This window comes from Kogia breviceps, chromosome 3 (assembly GCF_026419965.1).
Source record: "Kogia breviceps isolate mKogBre1 chromosome 3, mKogBre1 haplotype 1, whole genome shotgun sequence".
Taxonomy (NCBI): domain Eukaryota; kingdom Metazoa; phylum Chordata; class Mammalia; order Artiodactyla; family Physeteridae; genus Kogia; species Kogia breviceps.
Window position 1 is genome coordinate 102,534,124 of NC_081312.1, and position 16,914 is coordinate 102,551,037.

At 40.8% G+C, this 16,914-nt stretch overlaps 1 protein-coding gene across 2 annotated transcripts in view; it reads right to left on the bottom strand.

Annotated features, from left to right (window-relative positions):
* Positions 1-16,914, bottom strand: part of SIN3A (SIN3 transcription regulator family member A) — a 65,421-nt gene that overhangs the window by 18,151 nt on the left and 30,356 nt on the right. For both annotated transcript variants that reach the window (XM_059058876.2, XM_059058874.2), the window contains exons 4-15: positions 16,158-16,264; positions 15,202-15,484; positions 13,901-14,152; positions 13,172-13,324; positions 12,877-13,035; positions 10,422-10,511; positions 8,351-8,469; positions 7,563-7,773; positions 7,138-7,254; positions 4,498-4,736; positions 2,962-3,145; positions 1,321-1,894 (exon numbers count right to left, since the gene is read on the bottom strand). In XM_059058876.2, coding sequence (XP_058914859.1) covers positions 1,321-1,894; positions 2,962-3,145; positions 4,498-4,736; positions 7,138-7,254; positions 7,563-7,773; positions 8,351-8,469; positions 10,422-10,511; positions 12,877-13,035; positions 13,172-13,324; positions 13,901-14,152; positions 15,202-15,484; positions 16,158-16,264 — 2,488 coding nt within the window. The remainder of the gene's footprint in view (positions 1-1,320; positions 1,895-2,961; positions 3,146-4,497; positions 4,737-7,137; positions 7,255-7,562; positions 7,774-8,350; positions 8,470-10,421; positions 10,512-12,876; positions 13,036-13,171; positions 13,325-13,900; positions 14,153-15,201; positions 15,485-16,157; positions 16,265-16,914) is intronic.

The following is a 16,914-nucleotide window of genomic DNA, read 5'->3' on the forward strand; positions in this document are numbered from 1 at the left end:
CTTAAATGAAAAAAAATTACAATAAGAACTCTTTGTCTTTGACATTTAGTTACCTCTTTGTAAAATATAGGGGAAAAAAGGCTGAGAGCAAAAGCTGAGTCCATTTCCATTTATCTGAATGAAGTGTGATGTATTCATTCAAGACAGGTTAAACAGGACAATTACTGTTTAAAAGAAGCAACTGGCTTGAGTTTCATTACAGAACATTACCTTGTTCAGATCCACAGCATAGGAACAGGCTGTGCTACTGCCATGAAAAAATGCCTTCATGTCAGAATAAAGCTATGAGTGCTATGAGTGCAAACCACATGACCCACAATCAGTGTGAGGCTTGACATTATTACTTAAGAACAAACTGTAAGCCTCAAACCAGGTTAAGTCAATGGTCAAGCCAGGATTAGGCCATCTTCTGTCTCATTTCTACCCAAGCAGATAGAATCACTATACTGAAGTCTCTCAAGCTAGTATTAATCCAGATAAAGGCTTTTAGAATTAATTCCCAGGTTCATTAGCTCTTCAACAGATAGAAGGCCAGGGCTTCAAATGGGCTTCTTACACCAGTAACAGTTAAAAAAAAGAAAAAAGAAAAGAAAAGAAAGGATAATTCACTCCAAAGATTGGCTATTTCCTAAAGAGCACAGAAGAAAGGCTTCACAAAAAAGCTTTTGGCTCACAGCTTAAGTACCTAACTTATGACCTGAAGAGATATCTAGAAGCAAGCAGCATAGAATTACTTAAGAGGATATGGTGGCTTCCTTAATCCTCATTTATTTTCCTTTTCCTGAGTCTTCTATCTTCATTCCTGTTCTGTCTGTTCTGCTGTCTCAAACCATCTCTCGAGTCCCCATCTCCTCTTTTGCATCTGTCTCAGGCATGAACAACTAGGAATTTATGTTCTGTCATGGAGTGAAACCAACTATGATGTTTGAGTCACCTCTCTGTCCTTTCAAACACTTTGCAATAACCCAGAGATCTGCCATTTGGGAAACTGACAGTAACTGACACCCACTTCCCTGGTGCCCATAGTACCAGCTACTGAGTGCCCATGATCTAAGCAGTGCACAGGGTGCTTCACATATTTTCTCCAATTGTCCCAACAACCCCAAGAGACAAGTAGTAACTCCATTTTACAGATAAATAGGTTCACAGAGTTTAAGTAAGGTCACACAACCAGTAAATTGTGGTGCTAGGATTTGAACCTAGCCAGCCTCTAAGGCCTGCCTGTGCTCTATGTATAAAAGAAAGCAGTCCTGAGTCTAACTAGGCCCTGAGGTCCCCAACCCCTCACATCTTCTGTAGACCGACAATCTAAGCACTCACTAGGTTCTTTGAGACGTAGCTGGATGGCGGGGCTGTCACTCTTGTCTCGCTTTATGCCCAACACCTCCCGTTCCCACTCTCTCTCTCGGTTTTCTTCTTCAATTTGCCGTTCAGCTTGGGAACAAATCCGCAGCAGCCTCAAGCAGAGTATCTGGTGCAGTCGCATAAAGATATACCAGTTATTATTAACATAGAAGAGGTTGTATACTTCATCCATTCCTCTTAACTTCTGAGCTGCTGTGTTACTAAACAGTAGCTTGGACTTAGGGGGACTGCCCCCAACACCATTGTGCTTCTTAGCCGCCCCTGTGGCTTCATCTACATCCATCTCTTCTTCTTCCTCTTCCTCTACATCCGAGAGATCACCTCTCTGAGCAAAGAGCAGATCTGGAATAAAATGATGCATGATTTGCTTGATTTTATATTTGTCCTCCTTCTGAATGCCTGTCTGCCTCTTCACATGGTGGATAATCAGAGCAGCAGCATCTTCCAGAATCTGTTTGTCTTCGTAGGCAAGTGAGAGGTGTGGGCCAACAGGTACACCAGCATTTTCTTCCGTAGCCTGCTCTTGCCTCTAACAGGAGAGAGAGACAAAGTATTATGCAACGTACCTACAGAAACAACAAACAGACTTATAAGACTACACCAGCAGTACTTTGTATTAACCACAGTGCCCATTATTTTCCAATCCCAAACTTCCAGAAACAAAAAGATAATGTGCAAGATGTAGTTTGATACCAAAATGATCAGTGCCTTCCAGACATTGAAGACTTATTAAGAGACAGTGGGACAGAACTAGGACCATCTTTTAAAATTCCAGATTAGTATTTACGGAGGACATGATATGAAGTCTAGGATTTACTTTAAAATCCTTCTGGGGTGGGAGTGTGGAAGGTGGCAGATATAACAAAATTGGCAAAATAGAGGTGATTAAGTTTATGTAAGAGCTCATTTTACTATTCTCTCCCCTTCTGTGCATGTTGATAGTTTCATAATACAAAATTTTTCCAAATTCAAGATCACACCACTTCTAGGAATTCTCAATCACACTGTATTTGTTTCTATCCATCCCCTAAGACTGTGAGCTCAAAGAAAGCAGGATTAACTTCTTATTCATCTCTGTATCCTAGCTCCCAGTACTCTATATAATTCTGGTAAGGATGCCGAATAAACAAGGATTAGGAAGAGTCTAGGGGGAGTTCTCTGGTGGTCCAGTGGTTAGGACTCCACACTGTCAGTGTGGAAGGCCCAGCTTCGAGGAACTAAAATCTCACAAGCCACACAGTGCCGCCAAAAAAAAAAAAAGTCTGGGGATCAATGATAGTATTTTAAGCTGTGGGAAGTTGAGATGGGCTACACGAAAGAATATAAGGTACTGTTGGAAGAAAACAGATAGGGAGAGAAGTGAGAGAGAGGGGTAGTGGGCATGAACTGAAACCAGGATGGGAAACTAGTAAAACAGCTTAGTGAGGCTTAGATTTAAAATGGTAGAATCGGGAATAGAAGTCTATGCTATGAAGCAAGAATCAACAAGTTTTGGAGGGTCTCACATTCATATAACAAAGGTAATCTGCAGCAGTCAAAGCTATGCTGAACATACAGAATGGGGACTTCGCACAGATGTAGAGACCTCCAGCTCACCTCATCATAGATACTCTCAATCTCGTTGAGTAAGCTCTTAGACCTCAGGACCTTGGTGTCATTTTGTTTAAAGTTGATGCCTTGGTGGTCCAGAGATTTCAAGTAGTATTTCTCATTTTGCTCTCTCCACACCTTGTTAAAGCCTCTCTGAGCTTCTCGCCATTCTTCCTCTTTCATCTTCAACCTAGTGGAGTGGAAGGTGGAAACAACAAGACATGGGAATCGAGATGAGGGAATTTTAAGGTAGGGAGTCATATTGGAATCCTGCACTGGAATCCTGGCTCTGCCATATTAGCCATATAAGACTGTCTCTTTATCAGTAAAATAGGGGTAACAGCACCTAATCTCATAAGGGTTTAGAAGTAAGAAATATGTCAGGTTTATTTTATTTTGAAGGTCAAAAGATATAGCAGATCTGTCAAAACTGTTGGCAACTTTGGGGTAAATTTTATTCAGACCAGTCTTGAACTCTAATACAAGAGAAAATTACTCATTCAGGACTTACTTTGGGGAAGTAATTTGTCCCAAAGTCAGAAATCTTGCCAAGAATAGTTATATCTCAAACAACATTCCACAGAATACCCTAGAAAAGGAGGTTCTCTTCCTTGGCCAGCTAAAACAAAGTGAAACAAGTTTCTTTGCTACAGGATTTCTGAGAATGTTTATTATGCTAATGTAAATGCAAAAGTCTAAGAGCAGAGAACTTGCACAATAATGTTCCTCTGGCCACAGTTTGGAAGTTCTAATGAGAACAACTGATCCTGATACTCTAGAAGAGAGGAGAGTAAAATCAAAACCAGCACTAGAACTGAAGAATATCCTCCATCGCAAAGACAAAAGTTAAATGCTACTGGCAAGGAGAGGAACAGCTTGTGCCAGCTCTTGAGACTAGGGAGGAACAATAAAATTTGGGCACTTCTGCATTGTGCAGCAGGTAAGTTTTCACCAGGTGATACAGACGGAGGTCCCTATGAATCTTAGCTGGGATTCATAGTGTAGTACAGAGTGCCATGTGCTTGGAGGAGCCTGGGGCTCAGCCCTGGCCTCCTCCTTGATACCTAGCCTTAGGTGGGCTCAACAGCCCTTCTACACCTCAGGCTGAAGTTGTGTTAGGAGAAAGAAGACATTCTTGGTAAAAATGGTAAGCTAAGTCTTCTTAAATAACACATATCAATTTTACAAAGACAATGTGATTTTTCTTATTAAAAAACAAAGATGTGAACATTGGTTAGTACTGAGTGGCAAGAAGATGGGTGGCTGTTTTCTCCTTTGTTCTTGTCTCTATTTTAAAATATTACCTCAAACACACAGAGCATTCCACTATGGACTTTAAAGGTTTGTTCTCTACTGCTGGTTACACAGAACCCCATCGGGAAGCTCCACTACCCCATACTCCACCTGATTTCCTACAACCAGGGTTGGGGAGAAATGGAGGTCTCATGGGATAATCAAGTCGAAAAGAAGAAACTTATTTAATGGGACACTACGTCTGTCAAGAGGCACACTAAAGCATGAAGGGCATATTCACTCAGGTACCTTTTAAGGACAATTGGGACGGCAATGGAGGGGTTCTTCCTCAGTCCATCGATGATGTCAGCTGCTTTATCAGCATATATCCTTTGGAGGGCTTTTCGATGGATGACTTCTGATGTGCCCCCGAGGGTGTTGTCCAAGCGAAATTTGGCTTGTTCCTCAGCAGACAAGCGGGAAAGCTTCTTCTGTATTGCTTCCAGAACCCGGATGGTTGCCAGATTGGTCTCTAAAACTACATCAAGCTGAAGAAAAAGACAAAGTATGCTCAGGACCCCAACCAGAACAGAATAGCTATCAGGAGTATAAGGTAGAAGAAGTCAAACTCCTTGGATTTGAATCCTGGCTCTGCCATACCATAGCCATATGAAACTCTTTGTGTCCTTATAAGTAAAACAGGAATAACACCACCTACTCTCATGAGGTTGTTTTCTGGATTTAACAGTACAATCCACGTAAAGGATTTAGCACGATGCCAGGCACGCAACAAACATCCAATACATGATGGCTAAGCGGTAGTTAATACTCGTACCACCACCAGTGTGCTTTACTTAGGACTATTGGCCCCTGGCCCCCACACCAGAGGGACCTAATAGGAGGCAACCTTACAGACACTTACCCCTGAACTTTCATGAATTACTAAGATGTTACAAACAATAACAACCACTAAAACAAAATCCCCAAAAGACCATTCAAGATTACCAATCAGTCTCATCAGTAAGGTTTTTCAGGGTAACTTGAAATGTTTAAATATTTAATAATAGCCTTGTTCCACTAAGAGCAGTGGCTATCATTCTTTACGGGCTTCAATGTCGTATCTGTGGGTAACCATTTAAATTCTTACTGAATTTCTGGCATTTTATTTTCTGGCAAGGGCTTAGCCTGACCTGGTTAAGGATATGACTAGCAACCTTTGAGTTAACTTTTTTCCAAGGCTTAACACAAAATTCTCCAGATGAGAAAGAGAAAATGAAGTAAATGAGCAGTCTCAAGGGTCTATGACAAATGTCTGTGTGTTTCCTAATTTTTGTAGTTTCAGGACTATGGCAGTCTTTTTGTCAAATATTTCTGGCCCCCTTTTCCCCAGTTATGGATAAATGATGGATTGAACTTCCTGGCTCCCTTGTGATTAGATAGGGCCATGCAACTAGTTCTGGCAAATGAGTTTTGCACAGGTGAGTCAAAGTAATGTCTATTACTTCTAGGCTAGAAGTAATAGACATTAAATTGCATTTAAAGGTGCAAGATCCCTCTGAGCTCTTTTTCCCTCTAGTCACTGGCACTGTTCAAGATGGTGGCATTCTGTCAGCCTAGGTCCCCAAATACTTCTGATGAGCAGAATCTCCTGCTAAACATCATGCATATGTAGTATGATGAAGAAATAAATCTATTTTTTTTTAAGCCACTGAGATTTGGGGGTTGTCTGTATTACAGGAACGTTAACCTATCCTGATGTATAAAGGATTCAAACTAGTCCATCCCATCCAATCCTAAGCACGTGCATGTGCACACACACACACATTTCTTGCGTCTTCACTCCTGTAATAACAAGTGGAAAATGAGGCTGTTGCCTCTCATTTGCAGGCATACTAGTCAAGAATAGGAATATCCTGTCAAAAACAGAGGCCAGTCTCTGCTTTCTCACACATCATCTAAACTTACTAAACATAGGTAAAAAAGAAATGCTTTCTTTAGCTTGATAAAACTTTCTATAGAAGTTAACATCTGTCACGATTGAGTTTTCTGCAAATGGTTGAAGCTCCTCATAAACACTGGGGCAGAGATGGCCAACCGCCTGCCAGTGGCCAAGCAACATGGGGCTCTTCATTCAAAACATGCCAGAAACAGATGAAGCAAGTGTGAAGGGGGATAACTGGCAGAGAGCTAAATCAGTATGGATTAAAAAAGGAGCAAAATATCTCCCATCCATATGAATGAGCAGGGGCAGTCAGTTTTATATAATACATTAAATAGAATGCACGTAATTTTACCTCTTAAGACACATTTTAACATTCCATTTTTGTTGCTATCAGTTAACTAGACACTTAAACACACTGAGAATTGAGTCCATTTTCAGTACTCCCACTCCTGGTACTGGGGCTCTCTACCAGCTCATTTCTTCACTCCAGCTCTTCCCTTCCCAACTACTTTAAAATAAAGTCCCTAACTCAACTTTCTTTCAAATGGAGCCAAATCAATATCAGAAATATGAAAGAGGAGTTCCAGTTCTCACAAGAGAGCTGGTTTGCTAACCATTTTAAGATACCTGCTAAAAATAATACACACTTTAAGATAAATAATTTAAAACAGCTGCAAGAAAGCCCACTAGGTCTTAAGATACTGATTTTATATACCATGTAGACATAATAACCTTTAAAATGCCATTGAAAATTCAAAGGAGTGTTATTCAGCCATCAATGGATAATTTCAGTTACAAAGGATAAGTCACATTTGTCATAAAAATATTACTAATATATTTGACAAAGTCGTAAAACATGGTAATTACAATAAGCATTTACCACAGAAGAACGTGAGCCTCTCTCTCCCTTGTCTTAAAAAACCAACCCTCCCAGGTAGATATTTAAGATATCCTCTTGTTCCAAATCTCCCATTTCCCCAAGCTTCAAATGATAAAGGAGCTTGTACCTCAAAACGTTCATCTTCACAACGATAGATATGCTCTTCATACTGAGTTTTCTTGGAACTAACAAAGGTGGAGTCCTCAGACCAGGAGGGGAAGGAAACCCAGGTATCATTTAAAACCTTTGGGTAAAAGAAGAGAAATTGAAACAAAAGTGTAACAAAGTTTTCTGGTGATTCAGCATTCTCAATAAAAAAGACAAAACTTTAGGGGAGGGAAGAAACAGTTAACATTACAAGTTTCACCTTTAGCAAGTTTAAAAAGATAGTAAGAAATAGGCTCTCAATAAAGGTATAAAACATTTTCTTTTGAAAAAAAGACAGTAAAGCATTTTGATTTCGTCATTCATGTAAATTCTCCATCCCAGGTACCACTCCCTTCTGGAGGAAGCTGCAGATTCAGGGTTGATCCTTTCTCAGGAAGGCCTTACCTCTTTACAGAGAGGAGTCCGTCCTGTACACTTGGGCTGCTGGTAACTCTTTGGTAGGGCTCGATAGCTGGAGCCCAACCGTTTACAGGAGGCATAATCTATCTCCATGGCAATGCCCTCTGTGGCTCGTTCCTTTGGAAACGTTTCCAGATGCACAGACTCCTTATAGCCCAGAAAGTTTTTAAACCAATTAAACAATTCTGGGAATTTCCTGAAGAATCAAACCAAAAATTGGTGAGCAATTAGAAGCATGATGCAGTAATCCTGAGGTGTGACTACCACTATCTGTGTTGGCTCAGAACTCTTACTACCATTGGACAAATTCCAATGACAATTATTATTTCCTGCCTAAGAAGCAGTGCTTCTGAATACTTGGCTTCTCCTTTTCTTATAGAGTGCTCTAAGACCAGTTAAGGTGGTGATGGAAGAACTGTACCAGGCAATAACGAGCCATTTTCTAATCAGGATTATTGCTTCAATGTTCAGATAATTCTTAGGTTATCAAAGTCAAGATTCTAGAACCCTGGAAGAGATTGGTCTCTATAAAACCTCCAACACTGGTCAGGGGATTAGGAGACCACTAGTCTTGGCCAATGCCCTCTCTGCCTATTTTTTCATCTCCAAAGTTGAACTAGAAGACTTCCCAGAGGAGTCTCTTGACACCGACATTTTATGAGTCAACTGACCCACCACAATCAAATTAATTTTGCTTATCACATACTCCCACAAACTAAGTGTTATTTCACCTCCATATCACACATCAGGGCTAAGCTCCTGACTCCACTTACCCCAGGAACGGAGAGACTAACTGCACAAGCTCCGCCCGAGAGATCACCTCCTGGTTAAAGATAACAAGACAGCGCAGGAAATTTTCATAGGCCTCTGCACTCCGCAGAGCCTTTCGGACCTTATGGAGACAGCCGAAAGAAAAATAATTAAGCAAGGAATCAAGAGATCCTGGACTGCTTTTAAAAGACTGGGGAAATTTGAACTGTATTTGACAATATTAAGGAATCAATGTTGGTTTTCTTAGATGTGTTAATGCTTGTGTTTGAAAAAAGGTATCATTTAAAAAGGAAAATTAGTAAAATACTTAGGGATGAAATAATACATTATCTGAGATTTGTCCCCAAATAAGAGTAAGAGTACACATGAAACAAGTACACCGGCTAGGAGTTGAGAACCACTGAGGTTGGATGGCGGTGGCATGAGGAGTCATTTCACTGTTCACTTTAATTTCACATGTTTAAAGTGTTCCATAATAAAAATTCTGAAAAAGAGATCCTGGAGTAGAGAAGACATTCACCGTCTCACATGCCCGATTCTCTGGACCATATCAGAGTTACCCAAGCTTTTATTGCCTCTCCTAACAGGTATGTACAGCAAGAATCTTTGACAACACTCTTTTCGAACTCTGGTAATCTTGAATAATGACCTTTTAAAATAAGGTACTTTTGTCTTCTGACCTGATTCTTTTCCTTTCCCCATTTATAATATTGAGAATTTTAATATCCAAAATGCTAAAAAAAAAAAAATGGCATAGACAAAGTAATACTAGCCTGGCTAGATGAGCAATCTGGACTTTTAATTTCATATACAGAGATGTACTTAGTATTGTGGGGGGTGGAGACCCTCACACCAAGCCAAGCAGTTTATCAAAAACCCCTTCTCCAGGCTCCCATATACTTTTCATAACGATCAATCAGTAGACACTATACCGAATGTGTAGCTTCAGAGCAAATGACGAATATTTACTTTTAATTTTTATTAACTTGTGAACATATACAAAAGCAGACAGAACCTCTTGTACTCACCCAGCCGCAATGATCAATACATAGTAAATTTTGTTTCATCTATGCCCATTTCCCCCACCACTGAATTTTAAAGCAAACTCCAGACTTTTCATCTACACACACTTCAGTATGTATCTCTAAGAAATAAGTACTTCAAAAATGACCAAAAAAATACCACCACTCTTTTAAAAATTAACTTACTCGGTCCCCCGTCCCTCACCCTTTCCTTGCCATTTGTTGGTTGTGACCTGGACTTCTACATTTGCCTCAAAAGCACCAAGTGCCCAGGCTGCCCTCAGAAATGATTCAAGTCAGAGCCAGGGATGCTTAACTGTTTTGCAGCACAGCTCACAGGCAGAGAGCAATCGGGAGGCACCAATCATGGAGGTGCTAAATCATTTGCCCTTTTGCAAAAACCCAGAGGTGCAAGGCAGGTTAAGTCACCACCAGATCAATCCAGGCTGGCTCCTGCCAGTAAGAAGTCTGACGTTTGCCAGCTACCATGATGAAAGTAGCCTGCTAATCAAGTTGACTCCAAGGAGGAAGTCAGGCAACATACCACACAACACCGTTTAGACCAGTAATCTCAAGTCTGGCTGCTCATTAGAATCACCTGGGGAGCTCTGAAAACATACAGTTAAATCAGAATTCCCATGAACCCAATATGCGATACCACAAATAAGTATCACAAGCAATCAGAAGGTTAAAAGTCATCTTAAGTCCTCAACAATTGGTGCACTGACACTCCCCACTATACAGATCTGGATAGCTACAACAGGGAGTTCCAGATATCCTTTGAGAGTAATGTCATGCATTTCTTTTAAAGCTTTCTTCCACCATAGCAAATGCTGTATTTTGCTGCAACTACTTCAGCAAACAATGCTACCATTTCTCCAGCTGTGCTAATAGTTCTCATAGACTGAAAGGACCTATAATTTGAAAACTATATTAAAAAGTATAAAGTCCCAATCAGCTTGATGCCTCTAAAACAAAATCTTCTTGGGGACAGGGTGATTTTCTTTCGGCATTAGTAGCTAATTTTAAATCCCATTCATTCATTACTCACCTTATCAAAAAATAATGATTCCGTTCCTACACCATGTTTGCTGGCATCTGCCATAGAAGAATCCTTGAGGCTGAGCAGTTTGGGTTTCTTCTGCAAAAAAGGAAAAACACAAACATGTAAGAGTCAAAGAATGGGTTTCCCTGGGTTTTATTTTCTTCTTTTTGTTTTTTTTGGCCGAGCCTCTTGGTTTTTGGGCTCTTAGTTCCCCAACCAGGGATTGAATCTGGGCCCCCGGCAGAGAGAGGGCCGAGTCCTAACCACTGGACCACCAGGGAATTCCCTCTCTGAATTTTATTTTTGTCTCTGTCTAAGCTTCCATCACTGACCACCACTGATTACTAATTTGCAACAAATGAGAGAATTCAAGCCACTGACTTGTTTTACCTAAAAAATTTCCACTCCTCTTCTCTATTTTAGATTGCCTGTCAGTTTTTTTTTCCAGAGGTTCACAGATCATTTTACTTCCCAAATGCTCTCTCTATAAATGGTCACAGCATTACTGTGATGTTAGAATTAATATCCTCACTTTTTTCCACAGGCCAAAAGTAACTTTATTTGGAACCTAACGCCATTGCCTTGTCTTCCTAGCTGTGGAGGCAGAAGAGGCTGTAAAAATATCTGGAATACACAAAATCAATCTTTAACCTTTACCTTTTAATTGTTCAATTTAAAAATGCACGAACAAAAAAAACCAGTTTATTTTCCTAACAGGAGGAATAACCACCTTGTGAGCAATATCCACTCAGACCAACTTAAGACTGCTCTTTCAAAGCAAATGAATGGGCCATACATAACAGCCAGGCAAAAATTTTACTTTAAAAAAGCCACCTGGGGGCTTCCCTGGTGGCGCAGTGGTTGACAGTCCGCCTGCCGACGCAGGGGACACGGGTTCGTGCCCCGGTCTGGGAAGATCCCACATGCCGCAAAGCGGCTAGGCCCATGAGGCATGGCCGCTGAGCCTGCGCATCCGGAGCCTGTGCTCCGCAACGGAAGAGGCCACAACAGTGAGAGGCCCGCATACCGCAAAAAAAAAAAAAAAAAAAAAGCCACCTCTCTTGGGCTTTCCTGGTGGCACAGTGGTTGACAGTCCGCCTGCCGATGCAGGGGACACGGGTTCGTGCCCCTTTCCGGGAGGATCCCACATGCCACAGGGCTGCTAGGCCCGTGAGCCATGGCCGCTGAGCCTGCGCTCCGCAATGGGAGAGGCCACAACAGTGAGAGGCCCGAGTACTGCAAAAAAAAAAAACCAAACAAACAAACAAAAAAAAAAACAAAAGAAAAAAGCCACCTCTCAACTACCTGTGAAGAAATGCACAAATGTTTGGAGAAGCAGCACGTTTACCTTTGCCACGTTGGAGTACACTCTCTTAGGAGCCATAGCCTCTGCTTACACTGCCTAAGGAGAAGGTAGATAGGGAATCCTAATCTCCCAATATAGGGTTTCCACCTGTGGGTAATCCAGTGTGGGAGGAGACTAACATTGACCTGTATCTGCTGACCTGATTCCTGCTACTCCTGTAACACTCCTTTACTAAAGTGAAGAAATATAACCTATTACTATGTTCAACTTGCTTTCAAAAGGAGAAACCATTATAAACACTGAAAATAGTTCTTCAATAGTACTTCAAAAGTGTTAACAACACCTAACAGGTCAGTCTTTGTGGTTATTTGCTTATCTACCAGTCACTTCTTAGCATAAGAAATTCCACTAGCTTTTGCTATTTTTTAACTAAATTCTGCTGACACGTCTATCTCTTCAGTGTTACATACAGCTTTAGGATTCAGTGAAGCAACATTCAATATATACACCTAGCCCGCTCCCTAGCACAGCTGCCCCATGTCAAAGAGGAAGGGAGTGGGCTCAGCTTTCTGTAGGCAGACCATCAGTGTTTATTCTAACAAGAAACATTGAGTGATAGGTCACTAACAGGAGTTGAAGACTCCTGCCCTCTGCTGCAGCCCAAAGGTCCTTCCTTGGAGATTAAGATGATACAGATACGATCTGGCAACCCAACAAAGAACCATGGACAGGATAGGCCTCTAGACCAAAGAGATCCCACAAAGCATATGTGCTTTACTCACAAGAGGACCTCAGAGACCACTGACTTGTTTAGGAAACAATTATCAAACTTAAAAATCTTCTTTCTTAGCACAAGGCAGGAAAAATTAATTAAGTCTCAGAAACCCTTGGCAGGAAACAAAAAAAAACAGATTCGAGCTACCAGCAAAGAAGAGGAAAAATATAAAGAAAACCAGCAAGAACTAAAAGTACAGTAATCTGAGCAATTAGCACTATTCTAACATTCCTTCACAAGCCAGATAAAAAGCTTTGCATTGAGTTTCTGTGACAAACACCAACTAACTCCCAATACCCAGGATCCAACTGTCAACCCTTGAGCACTGTCCACTAGGTATTGCTCCGGAAAGTCAAAATGAGCAGATGCGCCCTTCTTACCTTCACTGGAGGGGTGGCTCCCGTTCCAGAGTGCCTGCGGATCTGGCAGCCATTCTGGCTGGGCCTCTGCGGCTTGTTGTTCAGTTGAGGTTTCTTCACAGTGCCTCCATGGTCATTTCTCACAGAATCGACCTTCTCAGCAGTTGTTTTGCTTAAAAGCTAATTAAGACACATGAAAGAGATGAATGCTCTTATTAAAGCAAGTAAGTTTCATTTAGAAAAAGTCTCCTGATTCCAGCTTCCTAACTTATCTAAGATAACCATTCTCAACAGTGTAGTTCTAAATAAAACTTACCACAGAGCTGTTGGCATCTGGTAGGAACTGTCCAAACTCTGACAATAGATCTTCCTGATTTTTAAAAAGACGAGCCACTTGGGCATACACCTCCTGCTCAGTCAACGCTGGAGTGTAGTTTCCTCCAGCTTCCTTGGCATTCCGCTGCTCTTTCTGATAGGAAATTGCAAATAGGAAGAGATCATATTAGAAGGCCACTGTTTTGAGTGACTCACTTTTGCACACTTTCTGAGATGTCTGGTAGGGGCTTTGTATGTTATCTATTTGGGCTGCACTTAAGAGGAAAGTCTATGTTCTCAGCACCTGTTTTGGCTTCAAACTTCAAAGTTGAGAAAGGAGTGGAAGATGGTGGCTGACTATTCCTTTTGAAAACCAGGGCAGTGTATGTGAATACTCAGGGGACCACTACCAACTGATAAAACACAAAATATTAGAGAAATTCCTCCTTCTATTGTAGATTAACGATATTACCCAAATCATTCTTTAAACTTTCCAGATAAATAAGCATTCATTTCACCGAGCAGTGACTTTAAAAATCCTGACCAGCTGCTACAAGGCAATTAAAGTCATTGTAAATCACACTGGCTTTATAAACACACAACACAATTTCTAACTGGTTAATTTCCAGCAAGAATTAGTGGACACAATAATGGTTATTCAAGTCTTCTTGGACTAGCCGTCCCCAGAGGGCAACCTGGTTAAGACAGGTTGAAAGGGCAACTGTCTTACCTGATATGTGTGCAAAATCTCCAGGAACGCTTTGTAGATGTCTGGTTGGCCCTGGAACCTATTCTTGATCTTATTGACATAGTTGATGGCATGGTTAAACTCCACAGGTTGATTGTTCTGCAAGGGTGGGGCTGTTCCCAATGAGATTGTCACTGGTGTATGAGGCTGGACAGGTGGAGAACGTGGGGACGCATATGGTGGGAGTGGGGGAGTCTGCTGACTTGCTGGAGTATGTGCTTGTAGTTGGGAAGGCTAAAAAGGAAAAAGTCGTTATTCTCCTCAGGAACACAGATGGTTTAACATATGAAAGAAAGGTCAAAATAAAGAGAAACAAGGTGTCTGATCAACATATATAATACTTTATTCACTCTGGCCAGGCCACTTTAGCCCAACTCAAATCACAATGGGCAGGAGTAGGCAGTGTAGAGGGTTCACACATTCTAATACAAAACTTCCAGTCTCCAGTTTTCTAAACACAACCTTAAAAGTAGGCTATGTCTCCAACTACAAGGAAGAATTTTCATATGCAATTTTTAAGCTCACTTGCTGAACAGGTGCAAATAGAATAGGAAAAAACCCCTCAATCTACATAGATCTTTAATATCAAAAAAGTCAATTCAATTGTTGCAGTTAACGTCACATAAAAAAAAAAAGTCTTCTAAACCAGCTCTGCCCAATAGAAAACTCTGAGGTGATGGAAATGTTACTTATTTGCACTATCTTGCACAATAGCCACTAGCCACATGAGGCTACTGAGCACTTGAAATGTAGCTGGTGCAACTGTAAAACAAATTTTATTTTAATTAATTTAAATTTAAATATAGACATATGTGACTAGTGACTACTGTATCAATACAGTTCTAGACTAAGAACACCCCATCATCATCGTCATCACCAAGATCTTCTGCTTAGCTTGATATGACCTAATCTGGTAAATGGAGTAACTTTTGTAAAATGATGACTGTGCGGAAAACAGTGTAATCTGATCATAAGATGACCATTTCTGCCTGTGCTATCCAAGTACTACTACACAAAGCTGCCATCTGTTGGGATGCTCATGGGTTCAAAAGCAGAAGCTGGGGGCAAAAGAGTCCTTGTAGGTTGTTGATGTGTTGATTTAAACAGATATATAAATATGTGGTATGTAAATGTGAGCCACTTTATAGGGATGTGACTACTGCATCTCCTCTGATGAAATTTTAACTTGTTATCTATCTAAGTCTTATACTAAGGGAAAATGTCAAAGGAGGGTGCTTTCTAGGGATGGATTTCACACGGTGCAGAGTTTTCCAAGTGCTCACCTTGCTGACTTTGGCAGGTGGGGGCTGAGGAGCTGGCTGGGCAGGAGCTGGGGCTGACTGGGCTGAAGGCTGGGAAGGATGTTGGGGTGGTGGTTGAGGCTGGGGCTGGATGCCATGGGTTGGAATCTGATGAACCTGGCCAGGAGTTGTCACATTCACCATGTCATTGGTTTGCACCTCAATCTTGTAGCCAGGGGGCAAGAAGGTATTGAAGCCCATGATCAAGTCAGGGTGGCCTTTGAACAGCTGGGACACACGACTAATCACTCCTGGAGTGTCGATGCTGATAGAAAAACAAATATTAAAGTGGCAAGCTTAACAAGCACCCTAGCAAGAAAAAAATCACATTCCACTAGGTTCTCTACACAGGAAAATAAAAATCAACCGGAATATTACAAAATTAACGACACACAAAGAACTCTGAAATTCCAAAGCCATTTAGCCTCATAATCAAAGAGGCTTGGTCACAATTTAAACAGAATATACATTCATGCATGGTAACAGTCCTATCAAGCAGATACCCAGGAAGTAAGTCTAAAACTTCAATTCCCATGGAAGATCCAACCCCTGATACACCAGTATAAATCATAATGTATCTATCTACATTGTTCAGACGAGTTACTCTTTTATAATAGTGAACCATGCCACAATATTAGTGTATCTTAAATCAATCCAAAAAGCAAGTGGCCTAATCATTACCAGTTTACTTCCCTGATTGAAATGAAGTACTAAGAAAAATTTTATTTAAGAAAAATTTACCAGTATGCAGAAAACAAAGGTCTAGGGCCTGCAATTTTCATAAAGCAGTATATAAAAGCACGACCCATGAAAATAAAAGCATAAACCCCCCCAAAAGAGCATCCTTTATTTTTCAGCAGATAAGAATAAGCTATATCCTCCTTCCAAAATCAACATAACAAGCACAAAGCTTGAGTACAACCGCATATATCTTTTACCTCTGAGATTTAAATTCCTTCATGATGTCAAGGAAATCATTGTAGACCTGAGGCTGACTACCAAATTGCAGCTTCACTTGGTCAAGATAGGATAGTGCATCCTCCACCTGAGGCAGGGATAAATCTCAAGGTTATAAAAAGAAAGTCAAGAATTATTTTTTTAAAAATGATTTATGCCTAAATAAAATCAGCATAGTAAATGAAATATATAGTAAACATACATAAAAATATCAAAAATTAGTATGTGTACCAGAAATAAAACTCAAGCTTAAAATAAAAATCAACTCATAAAATCTGAAGCCTTGCTTTGGATAATTGTGCATAGCATTATTAGTGAAGAATAGTCACATTAATACATCATTCACTTATTCGTTCACTTATTCATTTCACAAGTATCTACTAAGCAGCAACAACATGCCAAGCCAGGCCCAATGTGAGGTACTAAGGAGTGACAAATAAGCCATGGTCCCTGCTCTACAGAAATTCATTTCACATCCAGTTGGGAATCATAACACAGTGGGGCAAGTGGGCAATCACCGAATGCCCAGGGAGCACATGGGAAGGGCACCCCTCCACACACTAAAAAAAAAAAAAAAAAAACACCCTATGGGGACATAAGGGAGGGCTTCCCCCAGAGGTGGTGTCTAAACTGAGTCCTAAGGATGAGTACTAGTTAGCAAAAGCGAAGACCCATGAAGAAAGTCAGAGGAAGCAGCATCCCAGACCAGACACCTTCTGGTACATTTGGAAAACTGAA